Genomic DNA, 17,378 nt, shown 5'->3' with positions numbered 1-17,378 from the left:
TCAATTCAATTCAATTCAATTCAATTCAATTCAATTCAATTCAATTCAATTCAATTCAATTCAATTCAATTCAATTCAATTCAATTCAATTCAATTCAATTCAATTCAATTCAATTCAATTCAATTCAATTCAATTCAATTCAATTCAATTCAATTCAATTCAATTCAATTCAATTCAATTCAATTCAATTCAATTCAATTCAATTCAATTCAATTCAATTCAATTCAATTCAATTCAATTCAATTCAATTCAATTCAATTCAATTCAATTCAATTCAATTCAATTCAATTCAATTCAATTCAATTCAATTCAATTCAATTCAATTCAATTCAATTCAATTCAATTCAATTCAATTCAATTCAATTCAATTCAATTCAATTCAATTCAATTCAATTCAATTCAATTCAATTCAATTCAATTCAATTCAATTCAATTCAATTCAATTCAATTCAATTCAATTCAATTCAATTCAATTCAATTCAATTCAATTCAATTCAATTCAATTCAATTCAATTCAATTCAATTCAATTCAATTCAATTCAATTCAATTCAATTCAATTCAATTCAATTCAATTCAATTCAATTCAATTCAATTCAATTCAATTCAATTCAATTCAATTCAATTCAATTCAATTCAATTCAATTCAATTCAATTCAATTCAATTCAATTCAATTCAATTCAATTCAATTCAATTCAATTCAATTCAATTCAATTCAATTCAATTCAATTCAATTCAATTCAATTCAATTCAATTCAATTCAATTCAATTCAATTCAATTCAATTCAATTCAATTCAATTCAATTCAATTCAATTCAATTCAATTCAATTCAATTCAATTCAATTCAATTCAATTCAATTCAATTCAATTCAATTCAATTCAATTCAATTCAATTCAATTCAATTCAATTCAATTCAATTCAATTCAATTCAATTCAATTCAATTCAATTCAATTCAATTCAATTCAATTCAATTCAATTCAATTCAATTCAATTCAATTCAATTCAATTCAATTCAATTCAATTCAATTCAATTCAATTCAATTCAATTCAATTCAATTCAATTCAATTCAATTCAATTCAATTCAATTCAATTCAATTCAATTCAATTCAATTCAATTCAATTCAATTCAATTCAGTTTATTTCCAAAAACATAATACACGAATAAGAAATACAATATACAACATATTTTGGAATCCCCCTACTAGACTATCCATCTGTGTGTAGGGGGGGAGTTCCACTTTATACATAATAAGCTTAATCTGCTCATAGAAGTAAATAATAGAGAATACACTTATATTATGGATGTATTATTAATATTCTGATTATAAAATAGATAATATATGTGCTGATGTATATTTAAGAATGAGTATGTAGGAATATGTATGTAGGAATAAGTATACTTAATACCTTGATTGATAAAAGTAATAAATAAAGAAGAAATAACAATATTTTTTGAAGACCGCAGTGGCAGGGATTCCAGAAATTCTCAGAAGAGAGAATGAAAAAAAAGCATAAACCAGAAAGGCAAAACAGTCAAATCGGTTATATCAATGATAAAATAAATACCAATCAATTGTCTGGAAACCTTGAAGTCGTGTTGGTCACCAAGCATAACGAGATTGGAGTAGTTCTTCTGAAGCTTCCCAACCAATCTGGTACAGCCACCTGTCCACCCTCTTCCTAAACACTACCAAACTAAATGCCTCTGCTTCCCTAATCACCCCTGGCACATTTCTGTACAAGACATGGGCCAGGTATGAAGGATTTGTCAATTCAGAGCCGTGAGTCAGCTGAGGTATCTCAAAGCTGTAATTGGATCTGTGGCGAGTTGAGTAGCTATGGTTAACTGTTTCTCCCAGAAGTTCAGTTTTGTATTTTTTTATGTGGATCAACAAGGATTTAATAAAAAGTTGTCTAACATTCAGTACGGGAAATTCGATAAACAATTGTCTTGTTGGGTATCTAAAGTCTCTCTTTAAAATTGTTTTTATAATTGATCTTTGGGTGACTGCGAGAGGCTCAATGACTGAGGAGGAAGCCCCTCCCCAAGCTAGAATTCCATATAGTATTATAGATTGGACATAGGCAAAGTAAACTACTTTGCACTGATCCACACTCAGAACATTACTAAGCTCTGAAAATGCGTGAAGCAGCTTTCTGAGCCTATTCTTAGCACACTGGACATGTTGTACCCAACTCATCTTGGAATCCAAGACAACGCCCAGGTATTTGTAATGATCAACGCGCTCAATCATACTACAATTACATCCAGCAGACCTGGGATTATTACAAGAATGCATCGTTAGTATTAGAGAGCCTGGATCAGCTTGATTTCTTGTAACTATTGGCATAAACTTCGTTTTTTCCACATTTACTGTAAGGCTATTGTGATCAAACCAGTTCTTTATTTTTGACAAATCAATTGAAGCACTCATGTAGGCCTCCTCCCAAGTGCTCCCAGTAGACACTAGTGCTGTGTCATCAGCAAACAGATACAACTCACCTTCAACTACTAATTTTGACAGATTGTTGATATAGATTAGGAATAGCAGTGGCCCAAGGGTGCTTCCCTGGACTACCCCATACTCAACATTCTCTTTATCACTATTTTCACCATTTATGCAAACTGATTGCTGTCGATTGTGAAAGTAACTCTTAAACCATCGGAGAGAGATATTTTTTATCCCCAATGATTCAAGTTTTTTTATTAAAATTCTCCTGTCAACTGTATCAAAGGCTTTTGCCAAGTCCAAAAAGGTTATCAGTACTTTTCTTCTTGATTTAATACTACTTGAGATAGCCCTAGACATATTGAAAAGAGTATCAGATGTATTTTTGGACTTTTGAAAACCATACTGTGAGTTGGAGATGAGATTGTACTCGTTTAAATACTTAGTCAGTTGTATTTTTATACACTTTTCGATTATTTTAGATAATGTTGCCAACAAAGAAATAGGTCTGTAATTGGAGAATATGCCTTTGGGGCCTGATTTATAAATAGGTATTACTCTGGCTGTTTTGAGAGCGCAAGGAAAGTGTCCAACCAGAATGCTTAAATTGACTATATGTAGGATAGGATGTATTAATATGTCAATATTGTTTTTAATCACTCTAGTAGGGATTCCATCACAACCTGGAGCTGATCGCCCTTTCAAACTCTTCACTACCTCCTCCAATTCCTGCCTTGAGACCGGTTGCAGTTGAAATTCAGAGTCCGCAGCATGTTCATCATCTCTCACTACTGGTGCATCCTGGGTTATTATAGAATTTGCTAGGTTTGTCCCAACTTTGGCAAAATATTGATTAAATTGGTTGGCAATTTCTTTAGTTTTTTGAGAGTCGATGACTTCACCAGGGCGGGAGAATGCACTAACGGGGAATGATTTACTATTATCTATACGACCTGAGATTTCGTTTATAACCGACCAAAATTTTCTAGGGTTACCAGTCGCTTCTTCAACTTTGTTTTTGTAATAGTTATACTTGGCTCGCTTGATTGCTGAATGTAGCATATTTCTATATTGAGTAAACTCATTTCTAAGGAGATAGTTAAATGGTTGTCTATTGAGTTTTTTTCTGAGTTTATCACGATGTCGAATAGAATTTACTAGTCCAGCAGTTATCCATGGTTTGAGTTGAGTATTTCTAGATGAAACTTTTACTTCATGTGATTTTTCGGCAATTATGTTTTGTACCGATTCAATGAAAATATCTGTTGCATTGTCAACGTTGTTTTGTTCAATGACTCTATTCCAATTGTGACTAGAAAGTGTGTTCCTCACCTTTTTCCAGTCTGTTTTAATAATGACTCTATCTGTATTAGGCGGCTTATGAGTTTTTGTCGATAATATATTCAAGCAAATAGCATAGTGATCGGTAACCGAGGACTGCAGAATAACAGAAGATGCATTGAAGAAACGCGGAAGCTTGACAAAAAAGTGGTCAATACAGGTTCCGCTGGCCGGCCGTGTAACCTTGTCAATACAGGGCACAAATCCTGCGTCACTCAAAATATCGATATAATGCTCCTCAACAGAGCCAGGGGCAACATTCAACGTATCGCAATTGAAATCACCTGCCAGAATTCGGACGACACCTGGCGATTGTTCATTGCAATATACGTTTAACGCGTTTATGAATGTAGTTAGATTAGTGCTGGGGCTGCGGTAGACAGCTAGAATTTCGCATGCCGCCCCCGCCCAGGTAAAGGTGAGAGAGAGACAGGTGGCCAGACCGCCCAGTACCAGTTCATTGCAAGTGACTGGAAGTCCTTCATCGATGTAGACCACCAACCCATCGCTCTGGTTCAGATTATTGAATGATCTAAAAGAATGGTAACCTGAAATGTTAATTGGATGGCTGTCGTCGTTAAGCCATGCCTCAGTTAATATTATGCAGTTAAACTTATGCCCTAATCCCTGTAATACTGTTGAAAATTCGTCAAAGTTACGTCTATAACTACGTATATTTTAGTAAATTCAAGTTCGGAAAAACAAACCACGTCTGGTTCCGTATCTTCTCCAATCTACGATTCTCAGATTGCCGCTATTTAGTAGTCGCAACAACTAAGTAGAAACAACTCTCTTCATTCAAAAGTAGCTTTTCTATATTAATGTACTTATAGTGTAGCCTAATAACTGGGTGATTCACTTCTATTTTGTTATAAAAAATGTCATAGAGTTGAAGATATTAAGATGATTATAGATATTAGAATATATATATATATACCTGCATAAGCTGCATATGCTGTATTTGTATTATTGAAGCTAAATTGCCTACTGGGCTCAGAATTACTTTGAGTAATTCTACTGTAGGAACGTGGGAAACTATTCATGAGAGATTGATATAAATATTGTATCTGTCTGCCATAGATAGTTGGCGCTACACTTCTTGATGATAGTATAAAGAGGAATATCGACAATAATGCAATTACTATGACCTAGAATTGTGTGAATATTGCGAACATTGGAAAATTGAAGGTCCCTTATAAGATCATAATATCGTATATTTTAGTAAATTCAAGTTCGGAAAAACAAACCACGTCTGGTTCCGTATCTTCTCCAATCTACGATTCTCAGATTGCCGCTATTTAGTAGTCGCAACAACTAAGTAGAAACAACTCTCTTCATTCAAAAGTAGCTTTTCTATATTAATGTACTTATAGTGTAGCCTAATAACTGGGTGATTCACTTCTATTTTGTTATAAAAAATGTCATAGAGTTGAAGATATTAAGATGATTATAGATATTAGAATATATATATATATATAATATATATATATATATATACATATATATATATATACATATATATATATATACATATATATATATATATATAATATATATATATATACATATATATATATATATACCTGCATAAGCTGCATATGCTGTATTTGTATTATTGAAGCTAAATTGCCTACTGGGCTCAGAATTACTTTGAGTAATTCTACTGTAGGAACGTGGGAAACTATTCATGAGAGATTGATATAAATATTGTATCTGTCTGCCATAGATAGTTGGCGCTACACTTCTTGATGATAGTATAAAGAGGAATATCGACAATAATGCAATTACTATGACCTAGAATTGTGTGAATATTGCGAACATTGGAAAATTGAAGGTCCCTTATAAGATCATAATATCGTATATTTTAGTAAATTCAAGTTCGGAAAAACAAACCACGTCTGGTTCCGTATCTTCTCCAATCTACGATTCTCAGATTGCCGCTATTTAGTAGTCGCAACAACTAAGTAGAAACAACTCTCTTCATTCAAAAGTAGCTTTTCTATATTAATGTACTTATAGTGTAGCCTAATAACTGGGTGATTCACTTCTATTTTGTTATAAAAAATGTCATAGAGTTGAAGATATTAAGATGATTATAGATATTAGAATATATATATATATATATATACATATATATATATATATATATATATATATAATATATATATATATATATACCTGCATAAGCTGCATATGCTGTATTTGTATTATTGAAGCTAAATTGCCTACTGGGCTCAGAATTACTTTGAGTAATTCTACTGTAGGAACGTGGGAAACTATTCATGAGAGATTGATATAAATATTGTATCTGTCTGCCATAGATAGTTGGCGCTACACTTCTTGATGATAGTATAAAGAGGAATATCGACAATAATGCAATTACTATGACCTAGAATTGTGTGAATATTGCGAACATTGGAAAATTGAAGGTCCCTTATAAGATCATAATATCGTATATTTTAGTAAATTCAAGTTCGGAAAAACAAACCACGTCTGGTTCCGTATCTTCTCCAATCTACGATTCTCAGATTGCCGCTATTTAGTAGTCGCAACAACTAAGTAGAAACAACTCTCTTCATTCAAAAGTAGCTTTTCTATATTAATGTACTTATAGTGTAGCCTAATAACTGGGTGATTCACTTCTATTTTGTTATAAAAAATGTCATAGAGTTGAAGATATTAAGATGATTATAGATATTAGAATATATATATATATATATATATATATATATAATATATATATATATATATATATATATATAATAATTAGACTATCAGAATAAAACCTAGATATTTGAGTTCATAACTTGAAGGATGAAAAAAAAACAAATAGAGTTCTTATCCTAGGTGAGAGTTTAACATAATCCAAAGTCCAGTCACAGTTTAATTGTATAGAAATTATAATTGTTGTACTCATCCTCAGCCCGAGGCGTCGACGCTGACGTTGACCGACGCATCTGTCGTGAAGTTCTCCATCTGCTGAATAGTTTTGATCAGCGTGATTGGTGCTCCGGACTCTGCAGACTTCTTGACGTATATTCTGCAATCCCTTGTCCATGCAGCTGCAAGTTTTTTCTCGCGGACGAGACGTTTCGCGTTTCCCAGGATGAATTTGTTGGTTGGGGAAAGATGCTCGTTGACGTACACAGAGGTTGGGGGCCAGTTGATGGATAGCGAAGCAGCTGTCAGTTTCTTGCGATTGGCCCGTGCAGCTCCTATCCACGAAGACTTGTAGTCTCTAGATATGAACTTGACAATTATAGGTGGATTGGGACGTTCGTTAGTCACGCCTAAGCGGTGCACGGTTGAAATAAAGTTTATGTTGTAGTTGACATCAATAACGGCAGCGATTCTGTCCAACAAACCATATAAATCTTCACCTCGGTTGTACGGAACACCTGTAATTTCTATGTTGTCTTTTCTGCTAAACTGTTCCATATCTTTGATTTTGTCATCAAGAAGATGAACAGTCTTTTTCAGCTTGTCATTTTCTTCCCTAATTTTCAAAAACTCCGACTTATGTGATTCATGAACAGAGGTTGAAAATACTCATGAACAGAAGTTGGAATAAAATCACTTCAGAAAGGAGAAATTTTGAAATACTGTAGTTACACGATAATGTATGAGATGTAGTGTGAAGTGGGCGTAGGCCTAATGTTGACTGTGATAGTCAAGTTATTCAACTTTGTAATTTTTTTAATGAATAATGACGGTTGTCTCAACATATTGTATGTTTTATGACAATAAACGATTATTTTATTTGTAGCTAGAAAAACCAACGAATATTATTTAATTCAGTGACACATCAACTTACCGGTATAGTCTATGGGTTTCCTGACATATTTGATGGGCTTTTCTGGATTTGCCGGGGCGATAATTTTGAATTGTCTGTTAGTAGTTTTGTTGGCAGTCAGCACTCCGATTTCCCTTCGTGCCACTTTCTCCTTGTGGATCATAACTGTCTGTAAAACATTTCAACGATTAAGAGTCAAATCTATATAACAATACTCTTTACGTTTTACGTATATTAACCCTGATTAGCTTATCAATACTAGGTTTGTAAGATAGATTTCAAGGCAATGCTAAATTCACCGATTAAAATACTAATATGACTCACAACGGTAAAAAATGCCTGAGTTAACTGAATATTATAAATTCAAACACATAATTTCAAAAACACAATATTCCTCAGTATAACCAGGCCTACAAAAGACAATGAAAAATGATAGGGTAACCGCATCTTGTTGAATGGTTCAACATAAGAATGAATTAGGCCTACTATTTTTCTATCTTATACATGCACATGCAATCAATATTAAGGCTCACTGATATAAAATATAGATGAATCGCGACTAACTGATCCTTGGATAGCATGCAATCTGGATAATCGCGATGAAAACTCCTATTTTATACGTACTTGTGCAATGTGATTCATTTGACTCTCCATTTCAGCCAACTGTGACGTTTGTAAATCGAGCAACTGAAGAAAGTTGTAAGCCAGAGTATTGATCTGGTATGCCACGCTCGCCAGAGATTGTGTAGTGTAGTTTTTTGTTTCTTCCAAAGCTATTCTTTTATTCTCTGCCTGTGAAATCAGAAAATAATTCTTTGTATTCATCAATTCATTTCAACATGGTTCAATTCTTCAATCATTTAAAACTTGAATTTACGCCCTATAAATATTAGCAATATCTATTTCTAGCCACTTTATTTATTTACCTATACAATATGATGATTTCCACTGAGTCTAACAAAACCCATAGTGGTACAAAACAAAATAGCACTGTACATGAATAAACTATAAATTAATGTAAAACTAAAATTATGATAGATGTAATACAGTAAAAATGTGCACACTTTCTCCCAAAGATCATAATTGCGATTTCAATTCTGGACGGCTGCTCTGAATATTTTTCTATTAATGTGAGAAAATTATTAAAAAAAAAGTGTAATATTACTAATTACTGAAAAGTTTAAAATAAACGAAAGACATCTTATAAGTTGAATTACAAGATGAAATTTCAATTCTTAAAAATATAAATATATAAGTGGAAAGATTATTAGACTACAATAGACTGATAGTTTTCTAATTATTTTGAAATAAATAATAAAACATAACAATAAATTAATAATAAATATTAACTAGTGTAAATAAATTTACACAAGTAACCTTGTTGATATCTGCATGGGTAAATACGAGTGATTTTCTATAATTAAATATTCAGCTAGCCCTATTAAAATACTTTATTTTGAAATTCTAACTAAAACACTAAGGTAATAATATAATTATAAGTATGTTGCTTTCGAAATTTTCAAATTTGGAAATGAAAATGAAATGAAGTGGAAAGAGCGGAAGTAACAAAAATGATTACCGTATTGACATATAAACTAGTTGATTGGATACTGGAATAAACCATGCATGAATCGAACTAAAGAAAAATCCATATACTTTTACATAGAAAGTTACTAGATAGCAGTATTAGCCCAGTCAAATAGTCATTATAATGCGGCCCGACCAAACAAAAATTAAGGTAATTGATGTTATTGTTTTAATCGGTCCATTTGGGTATTAGTAAGAGTAATCTATGGTTTCCCAAGAAAATTTCTAAAGGCATAACTTTTGGCAGCCTGAAAACCAAGATATTTTGGTACTTTTTTCACGATAGCCTATCTCCAAAACCAATTGTTCAATCGATATTTTTGTTCTATTCTATTTTGAAGAGCATTAAATTCTCTACAATTTTCATTTCCTAAATGTTTTTCTATCTCCAATAAGAAGCGAGTTATAGCTCGTTGAAAATTTTTAATTTTTTCAACTTTGCGGAAAATCGCTAAATCCATGTTTTTTCCCTTTTCACCTCCTATAAAGTGGAATGTGGTATTTTTTTATCGTAATTAGAGTATTACTAAGTTGTCAATACAATCACTAATGATAGAGTTGGAACAAAAAAGGTATATTTTAGGGTGGTGATTTAATTTATGAGACTCATGATTTGGCGCTAACTTCTTTTGGGTGAATTCAGACCAACTGCTAATTGCTAAAAACGGTCATTGTTGGGAATAAAAAGTGCATGTTATACAGTATTATAGTATGGAAAATATAGTATTCACTAGAGTAGATTCCATAAAAATAGTCCAGTTGAGGATGGAACAGCAGAGTGCCTTCTCAGCATTTTTCATTATTACTTCTTTTCAAGTCGTCTATGGTATTAATTTATCGTGGTAATGGTGTTATTATGTTGCTCATAAGGTCAGTGACAATCTTACTGGCTATAAAATGCAATTAGCAGTTGGTCTGAATTCACCCAAAAGAAGTTAGCGCCAAATCATGAGTCTCATAAATTAAATACCACCCTAGAATATACCTTTTTTGTTCCTACTCTATCATTAGTGACTGTATTGACAACTTAGTAATACTCTAATTACGATCAAAAATTACCACGTATCACTTTATAAGAAGTGAAAAGGAAAAAAACATGGATTTAGCGATTTTTCGCAAAGTTGAAAAAAATTAACAATTTTCAACGTGTTATAACTCACTTCCTATCGGAGATAGAAAAACATTTAGGGAATGAAAATTGTAGAGAATTTAATGCTCTTTAAAAAAGAATAGAACAAAAATATCGATTGAACAATTGGTTTTAGAGATATCGTGAAAAAACTGAAAAAAGTACCAAAATCTCTTGGTTTTCAGGCTGCCAAAAGTTATGCCTTCAGAAATTTTGTTGGGAAACCATAGATTACTCTTACTAATACCCAAATGGACCGATTAAAACAATAAAATCAATTACCTTAATTATTGTTTGGTCCGATGTAATATTTGATTGGTCTATATAATTAGGAATAATATTATTGTTATGAGTTGGTAAGGTTTAAGGTTTGAAAGTTGAGGTAATCAAATAAAATAGAATCAGGCAAGAAGGAAAAAAATTAAGAAGCTGATTTACATAACGTTGCATGGAAATAGTTACCCTAGCAATATTATTGGTACGAAGTGATAAGGTTTAAAGTTGAGAATAATAAAGAGTTAAATTGAATTAAAGAAAAAGTAAAAAATGAAAAAGCTGATGTACATACCGTTACCTGGAAATAGTTGCCCTCGCAATACTCTGCAACTCGCTCCAGATTGGTGTGACTGTCGGTGAGACTGTTCTGGCCCTCGGGGATCTCCGTGTTCAGGAGGGCAGCTAATTCCGCCATGTTGTCTGAGTCACTTCCCAGCCCTGATTCCCGACTGGGATCAACCCCTCCTATAAAAAAAATTAAGTTATAATCGGAAAGTTTCTGCAAGTTAAAAAAAACTAAAGATAAACTGTCTGTCAAGTGTCTGAAATTTAAAAATAGTTTTTTATTTATGGAAAAGAGTAGGAACCCTTAACAAATCGTGGTTGTAGATTAGGAATAAAATTGAGTAAAAATATTACAAAATACAATTTTGGGGAATAATTGATTCTGGCCGAGCTTGTTGTTTCTCTTGCAATAAATTCTATGATTTGAGAATATTATTAAATTATCATTTCTATAAATCATAAACAACTGAATATAGATAAGCAATAAATGATCAAATGAAGACATAAAAACCTTCCTTGATTTTAGCTCTTTAAATTATAGAAGTAACAGGCTGTATGATTTAACAAAACAAGGATACTAAATCCAGATAACATTGCATTGAGGTTATTGAGCAGAAATCTATTAATTTTAAAAGAAAGAATAAGCTGGTTTAACTCTGTTTGAAGCAGGAAATTAATAATAGATAATATGAGGAAAATAAAGGTAAAATTATGAGGGAAAATATTATGAGATGAGATTAGAAGTATGTTTGTATAGGAAGTGAATAAGTCTATGTTTTAGATGAGTTGCATACGTTACATTAAACATGTTAAAATTTCGAATTCTAGTTTAAGGGGATAAGTCCTTGCAGATAAAGATAAAAGACTTCTTGGAGGTGAGTTCGGTTCCTCTTATAGAAATTCTGCAATAAAGTGTACCTCCTTAAATTATAATCTTTTAATAAGGAATGACTATACAAAAATACACTATATACAAAAACAATTGTAGCAGTAAATTAGTGGTTTAAAATAGTAGGTAGTCAATTTGTCTATTCCATGCAAAAGATATGTAGTTGAAGACATACTGTACAGATAGTAAACTGTTTATGGCATTTGAATCAAAAAAACATTATTTTGAAAATCAATTAAATTTCCATAAACAGTAAACACATTGATGAGTAATAATCATCTATTTCAAGACAATATAAAAAAGTAAACAATGAATAGTTAGGTAGGCTATAACTTATCTGAACGATATTGATAAGTTTATAAATTTATGAAAGACTACAGTAACCGACAATATATTAGAAATATTTGTGATGATACAAAAGTTCTACAAACTTTATAACTTTAATAAGTCAAGGCCACTCCCTGAACGGTACGTTATCATAACAGAAATGTTATTTTTATTCAAAATCAAGCAACCAGATTAAAATGTTCATAGTCAATCACTCACTCAATTTAAAAGCCGAATCCCACATAGTTGACTTATATTTGAAGAATATTTTACATGCCGTAATAAAACTTTATAATTTGCACAATAAATTATAGGTTAAAAAACAGGTACCGTAAGTTAGTTAGCTACTTAAGCTCAAGCGGAGAGTTGGCGTACTACGAAGAATCACATTTCCATAATATTAAATTTTATAATGTTAATGAATACTTCTTCCTTACAAAATAATCTTATTGAAGAAGTTGTATCATTGCATTCACTGATTAGATAAACTATTAAAGTGTCTGTGTGCTTCTTAATCAATATCTGTGTATACTGCACCGTAAGTTACAAATTGACAAAATTCAAATAGGTAAGAGAAAATATTAAAGATGTTACTTGAAATGTAAATTATAATTGGATTTATCTGTTGTTTTCAAGAAATTAAAGGACAAACATTTTGCTAGAATCCGGGAAAAAGTTTTAAGAATATAGAACATTTTTCATTAGTAGATTACAACCTAAACATAACCTTCCTATTACTTTTCTAGTTTTTTACATTTTATTTGTACATTTTGTTTAGATTTAATATATCGAATAATAAAAAATATCAAAGTGCTTTGATAAAACTTCTAATATTAGGATAAAATAAAGAAGTAGAAAATAAAATACCAATTACATCTGACAGTTGACAACTTGAAAACCCAATTGTTTAATAATCACTGATTGATTTGTTTATGCTTGCTTACCTTGGTAATAGTACATCTCTGTTCTGTAATCTATTCGATCCAAAACTGATTACAAATAAGGTGAAATATCACCGACAAATCTGCCGGATGGATCCAATTTGTTTAATTTTTGTCTTCTGTCTGCTTTTGCTTTCCTAATATCAGCTCTACAGGGGAATTTCTGAACTATTGATCGTGTTGCTTTTAGCGCCAAATTTTCAAAAAATTGAGAGTTGACGATGTGGAAGCAAATCATAATCGATGAGAAATTATACTTGTTAAGGAATTCAAAAGATGGAAGCCAGTTTCATATCTATATAACCGATCTTTTAAAAATATGGATTGAAGATTTGTCAGAAGATAAACTTCTTCAAAGATGTAAGGTGAGTAAAGTTGCCACATACATTGGTTTTTATATTTATATATACTACCGTATATATTATATCAAAGATCCATCAATTTTATTGTAATTATCTTCTTTATCCAGGTCGATAGGAATAAATTAAAATAAACTGAATATTTGAAACGTATTTATTTGCGTGATGAATATAAAAAACTATTTGATGAAACCCAACAGTTTTAGACTGAGCTCTGACCATATGTATACTGTGCTCGGACTTCTGAACCACTAGAAACTATTTTCTGTTTATAAAAATGTATGATGGTCTTCTCAAAAGCGTAGCATATTGCAGGAGCCAACCAGAAAACCAGAATTATCATGTTTATCAACCTAATGAATGGTAAATGATTCTAGTTATCCAGTGCTAACATTTCAGTATAGCCTACATTAAGATCCTAATTTTTTCAGGATATGAATCCGCTTTATGAAGCATCGTCTGAGATTCTAATTCAAAGAATTAAGGAGCTTGTTGAACTAGAGAGCTCTGATGTAAGAACAACAATTACAGAAAGCAATGGGCAAATTGAACTTGCAATTTCCTCTTATTTGGGAGGAGTTATCTTCAAGATGAAATTTTCTCTCTCACTAGGATCTCCAGAAATGGTAAATATTAGCTTTCTTACAGTGGGAAAGATTTTATTAAAATGTTAAATAATTAAAAATATTAACCGATAGTTGAAAACTTCATTACCATTTTTCTATAAAATGTTCAATGGGTAGGAACCACACTAAGTTTAATAAACGTTTTTGTAGTTATATATTTATATATATTGTAGTATACTGTGTAGTGACAAAAATATATATACCGTAAGGCAAAAATTCTTTTACAGTTTTTTTATAAGATGATCTAAGAAAAAATGGGTTGTTATTATAGGACTTCATCTTATTCTGTTCCAGTTTTTTAAACAAATGACCTCGCCTCTAATCCGGATGGTAGAAGAATTGAAGGATCAGCAAAATGAACTATTTGGTTTGTTGAACAAAAAAGATATTGAAATTGAAGAGTACAAGATGAGCGGAATGAAAATTACAAGAAGTGTGTATTGTATAGGAATCTAATTTTTTATTAAAGGTATTTTTATCACTGCAAGTGAACTCAAAATCAAACGGGAAATTACAGTGTTCAAAACCAATTTCCGTTTTTACTTGAAAGACTCAGGCCCGGTTGCACAAAAGCCGGTTTGATTTCAACCGTGATTAATTTCACAAAAACCAATCAGGATTAAAATATAACCGGCTTTTGTGCAACAGGTACAAATAAAAATATTTGATAAAGACAAATTAATATATTAAGATTTATATATAAAGATAAAATTAAATAGATTTGATATATTTATAAAGATAAATATAATTATTTTAAAAATATATTCAAACTTTCAATGACTTCTACCCAAAATTACCTCACACTTCCAACAATCCAGTACCGTACCGAATAATGATCTATTTGCCAACCTACTTAACTTTCAATTAAAACACTTGAACATTGTTGATTCCACTTTTTATTTTTAGCACGGCACAGCAGTGACATTCTGACATAATAAAAAGTAGATACTTTGAAAATGAAAAAGATTATGAATTTGAGTTTTACCTAGCCTACTTGATACTGATTGAAGTTGTTACTTTTTTACAGAAAACGTTGAAACAAAACCATTCATTAAGGAGGAATTCTTGAAAAACGTTTCTAACGAAGATGTTCAAAAACGCAGAAAAAGTATTTGCCCAACAACTTCTTTTATCGATAACTGCAATGAACTGTACGAGGAGTGTTCAAAAAATATAGAGTAAGTCGAAAATTAAATGATGTTGGTCACTGAATTCAGCTTATATATTCCTACTTTAGTACTAGTACTGCATGCTGGTTAGTTCAAAAATAAAATATAGCAAAAACAAGTTATTCAAGAAAGTGAGTGCTTCAATAGAAATGTGATAAATCCATTCTGGATTCAACTTGTTCATTTTCCTTGTGAGGTGGCAAAGCCTTTAGTGTGAGTTCCCAAGTGAAAAAAACATTGTCAGAGTTGAAAATCCTGCAACTTCAGTAGGTTTTCTGGAAACATGGTTAAATCCTCAATTCTACATCTATATAAATAAAAATCGAGCCTCAAATTTTGACATTCAATAACTTTTTTATGTGTGCACAGAATTTGATGATTTTTTCAATTGTGTTCGTTATGTTCAGGACCAGGTTTATGGCCTATCAAATTTATAGTCCGACTTCAGGATTCTTTCCTACGGTTCTTCAAAGTTTACATGTAATCCTTATAAGATTTGTGAGCCGGCCACACAGGCCATCCAGCTAAAGTTTGTCAAGAGATGCATCAACTATTTGGCGGTACGAAGTTCGCCGGGCCAGCTAGTGATGAATAGTATTCATTATATGAGTTTCATTTTATAAATATTACTTATAACCGTTCAAAGTACCTCAAGGACTAGATAAGTCTCTTCTAAATCTCTTCTAAAACTCATTTTCGATTCAATTTTGATTTCACAGGACTGCTACAGAAACAGGAAAGGAAGCTCCTGAAAAAGAGCAGACTAAGGGATCAAATTCTGATAAGGACAATAAATCTCCTAAGAAAACTAAGAGTAAACGTGGTGCAGGGATTGTCTATGAGCAGGTAACTCAAAACAATTATTGTTATTGAATCATAAGAAAATTGAATATTTCTATGCAGTAGAATGCCACATAATAACAAAAACACATTATAAATAGGAATAGGAATGAATGGGAAGCTCTACGTACCTATCATACTTGAAGAAAAATTTAAATCAATTCTACTTGTATGATTTATCTTGCAAAGTGAATTTTTCGTAATTTGATTATTGTCACCTTAAAATTACATTTTCTATTCCGATTATACACTTTCAGTGTTGAAAATGGATTCTAAAAATCCGAAAGCGCTCCACAGTGAGTACTAGTTTTAATAACGAATATTCAAAAATATTAGACTGTAGTGTCGTTAAAAATAGTTGAACAAAAAGGGATTATTACTTGCAGTTGGTCATGCATAATGAAATAGATGAGTACATTTTCTAGTTGCTCCAGTCACTTTATTTCCGCAAATTTTAATCTTTATATCGCATAAAATATTTCGGGTCGAATGTCTCTTTTAACCTCTTCCGTTAACCGGATACACATTCTGATTGACTTTCCGATTTTCAGGATAATGATGAAGATGATGACGAAACTTACTTCAGTATACCGAATCAAGCAGCTTCTACAACTTCTGCGAAGAAGGAAAAATCTCCAACTAAGAAAAAACGTTCAAGAATTCAAGATATGTTCTGATTTCACTCTTGTATCATCGCAGGCCGTTCCAAAGTAAATCATGATCAATAACACAAATAAAAAACTATTCTTTAGCAGCTAACAAAAAGTATTTCGATGAGGTGTCAGTGATAGTGTCCTTGTAGTATTGTCCGTATTTAAAATGAGAGTTTTGAAATTATCAATTGTATAACTTAGTATTTTTAATACAAACTCAAGATCGAGAATGACCTGTAAGCCTACAATAAAAATATGTCAAAACATTTATATGTTCTAGTTGAAAAAACCACCATTCCCATTTTAAGTTGATACAAGCATTGTAGAACAAGCATCTGCATTTCAAACAAATGCACTATTATTGTTCTGTATCATACTCTTGAGAAACTTTACTTGAAATTATATTATTTTATTTATCTATTAAAATTTTAAAAGTGTATTTTACAAGATTTGATTGAATCTATGTTGATTGAATAAGTTATGCAACATTTTCAATGATATTTTAGTAATATAGCTCAAGTGAAAATTAATTTAGTTAGTTTAAATTGAGTTGAAATTGATTGGGGCTTATTTATATAGTAAAATTTGAATAATTGTATTTTAAGAGATTTAATTGTGTACGTTGATTGAATAAAAATTATGCAAACTAACAAACCGTATTTTCAATGATATTTCACTGATAAAGCTTCAGTAAAAATCAATTTAGTTA

The 17,378-nt window shown here is 31.3% G+C and overlaps 2 protein-coding genes across 8 annotated transcripts in view; one reads left to right on the top strand and one right to left on the bottom strand.

The window, feature by feature from the left end:
- Positions 1-13,180, bottom strand: part of LOC111061392 (abl interactor 2) — a 40,610-nt gene extending 27,430 nt beyond the window's left edge. Inside the window, exons 1-4 of one of the 4 annotated variants that reach the window (XM_039434593.1) lie at positions 13,026-13,180; positions 10,873-11,045; positions 8,213-8,380; positions 7,610-7,757 (exon numbers count right to left, since the gene is read on the bottom strand). In XM_039434593.1, coding sequence (XP_039290527.1) covers positions 7,610-7,757; positions 8,213-8,380; positions 10,873-11,045; positions 13,026-13,041 — 505 coding nt within the window. In that variant the 5' untranslated portion in view covers positions 13,042-13,180. Of the gene's footprint in view, positions 1-7,609; positions 7,758-8,212; positions 8,381-10,872; positions 11,046-12,300; positions 12,503-12,955; positions 12,997-13,025 lie in introns of those variants that run through there. The other 3 variants (XM_039434594.1, XM_039434591.1, XM_039434592.1) reach the window with 3 other exon arrangements.
- LOC111058342 (non-homologous end-joining factor 1) lies at positions 11,563-17,319 on the top strand. Of its 4 annotated transcripts, none has more exons than XM_022345957.2 (7): positions 11,563-11,740; positions 13,213-13,387; positions 13,813-14,007; positions 14,302-14,440; positions 15,035-15,185; positions 15,896-16,022; positions 16,568-17,319. In XM_022345957.2, exons 2-7 carry the CDS (start codon positions 13,244-13,246, stop codon positions 16,691-16,693), a joined length of 882 nt encoding a protein of 293 aa, XP_022201649.2. In that variant the 5' UTR covers positions 11,563-11,740; positions 13,213-13,243; the 3' UTR covers positions 16,694-17,319. The 4 variants fall into 4 exon arrangements, with proteins under 4 accessions (XP_022201649.2, XP_022201581.2, XP_039290529.1 ...); XM_022345889.2 differs by lacking the exon at positions 11,563-11,740 and adding an exon at positions 12,443-12,649; XM_039434595.1 differs by lacking the exon at positions 11,563-11,740 and adding an exon at positions 12,484-12,619.
- Positions 17,320-17,378: the final 59 nt, after the last annotated feature.

This window comes from Nilaparvata lugens, chromosome 8, assembly GCF_014356525.2.
Source record: "Nilaparvata lugens isolate BPH chromosome 8, ASM1435652v1, whole genome shotgun sequence".
Lineage (NCBI taxonomy): Eukaryota > Metazoa > Arthropoda > Insecta > Hemiptera > Delphacidae > Nilaparvata > Nilaparvata lugens.
This window is presented reverse-complemented; position numbering and strand designations above follow the sequence as displayed.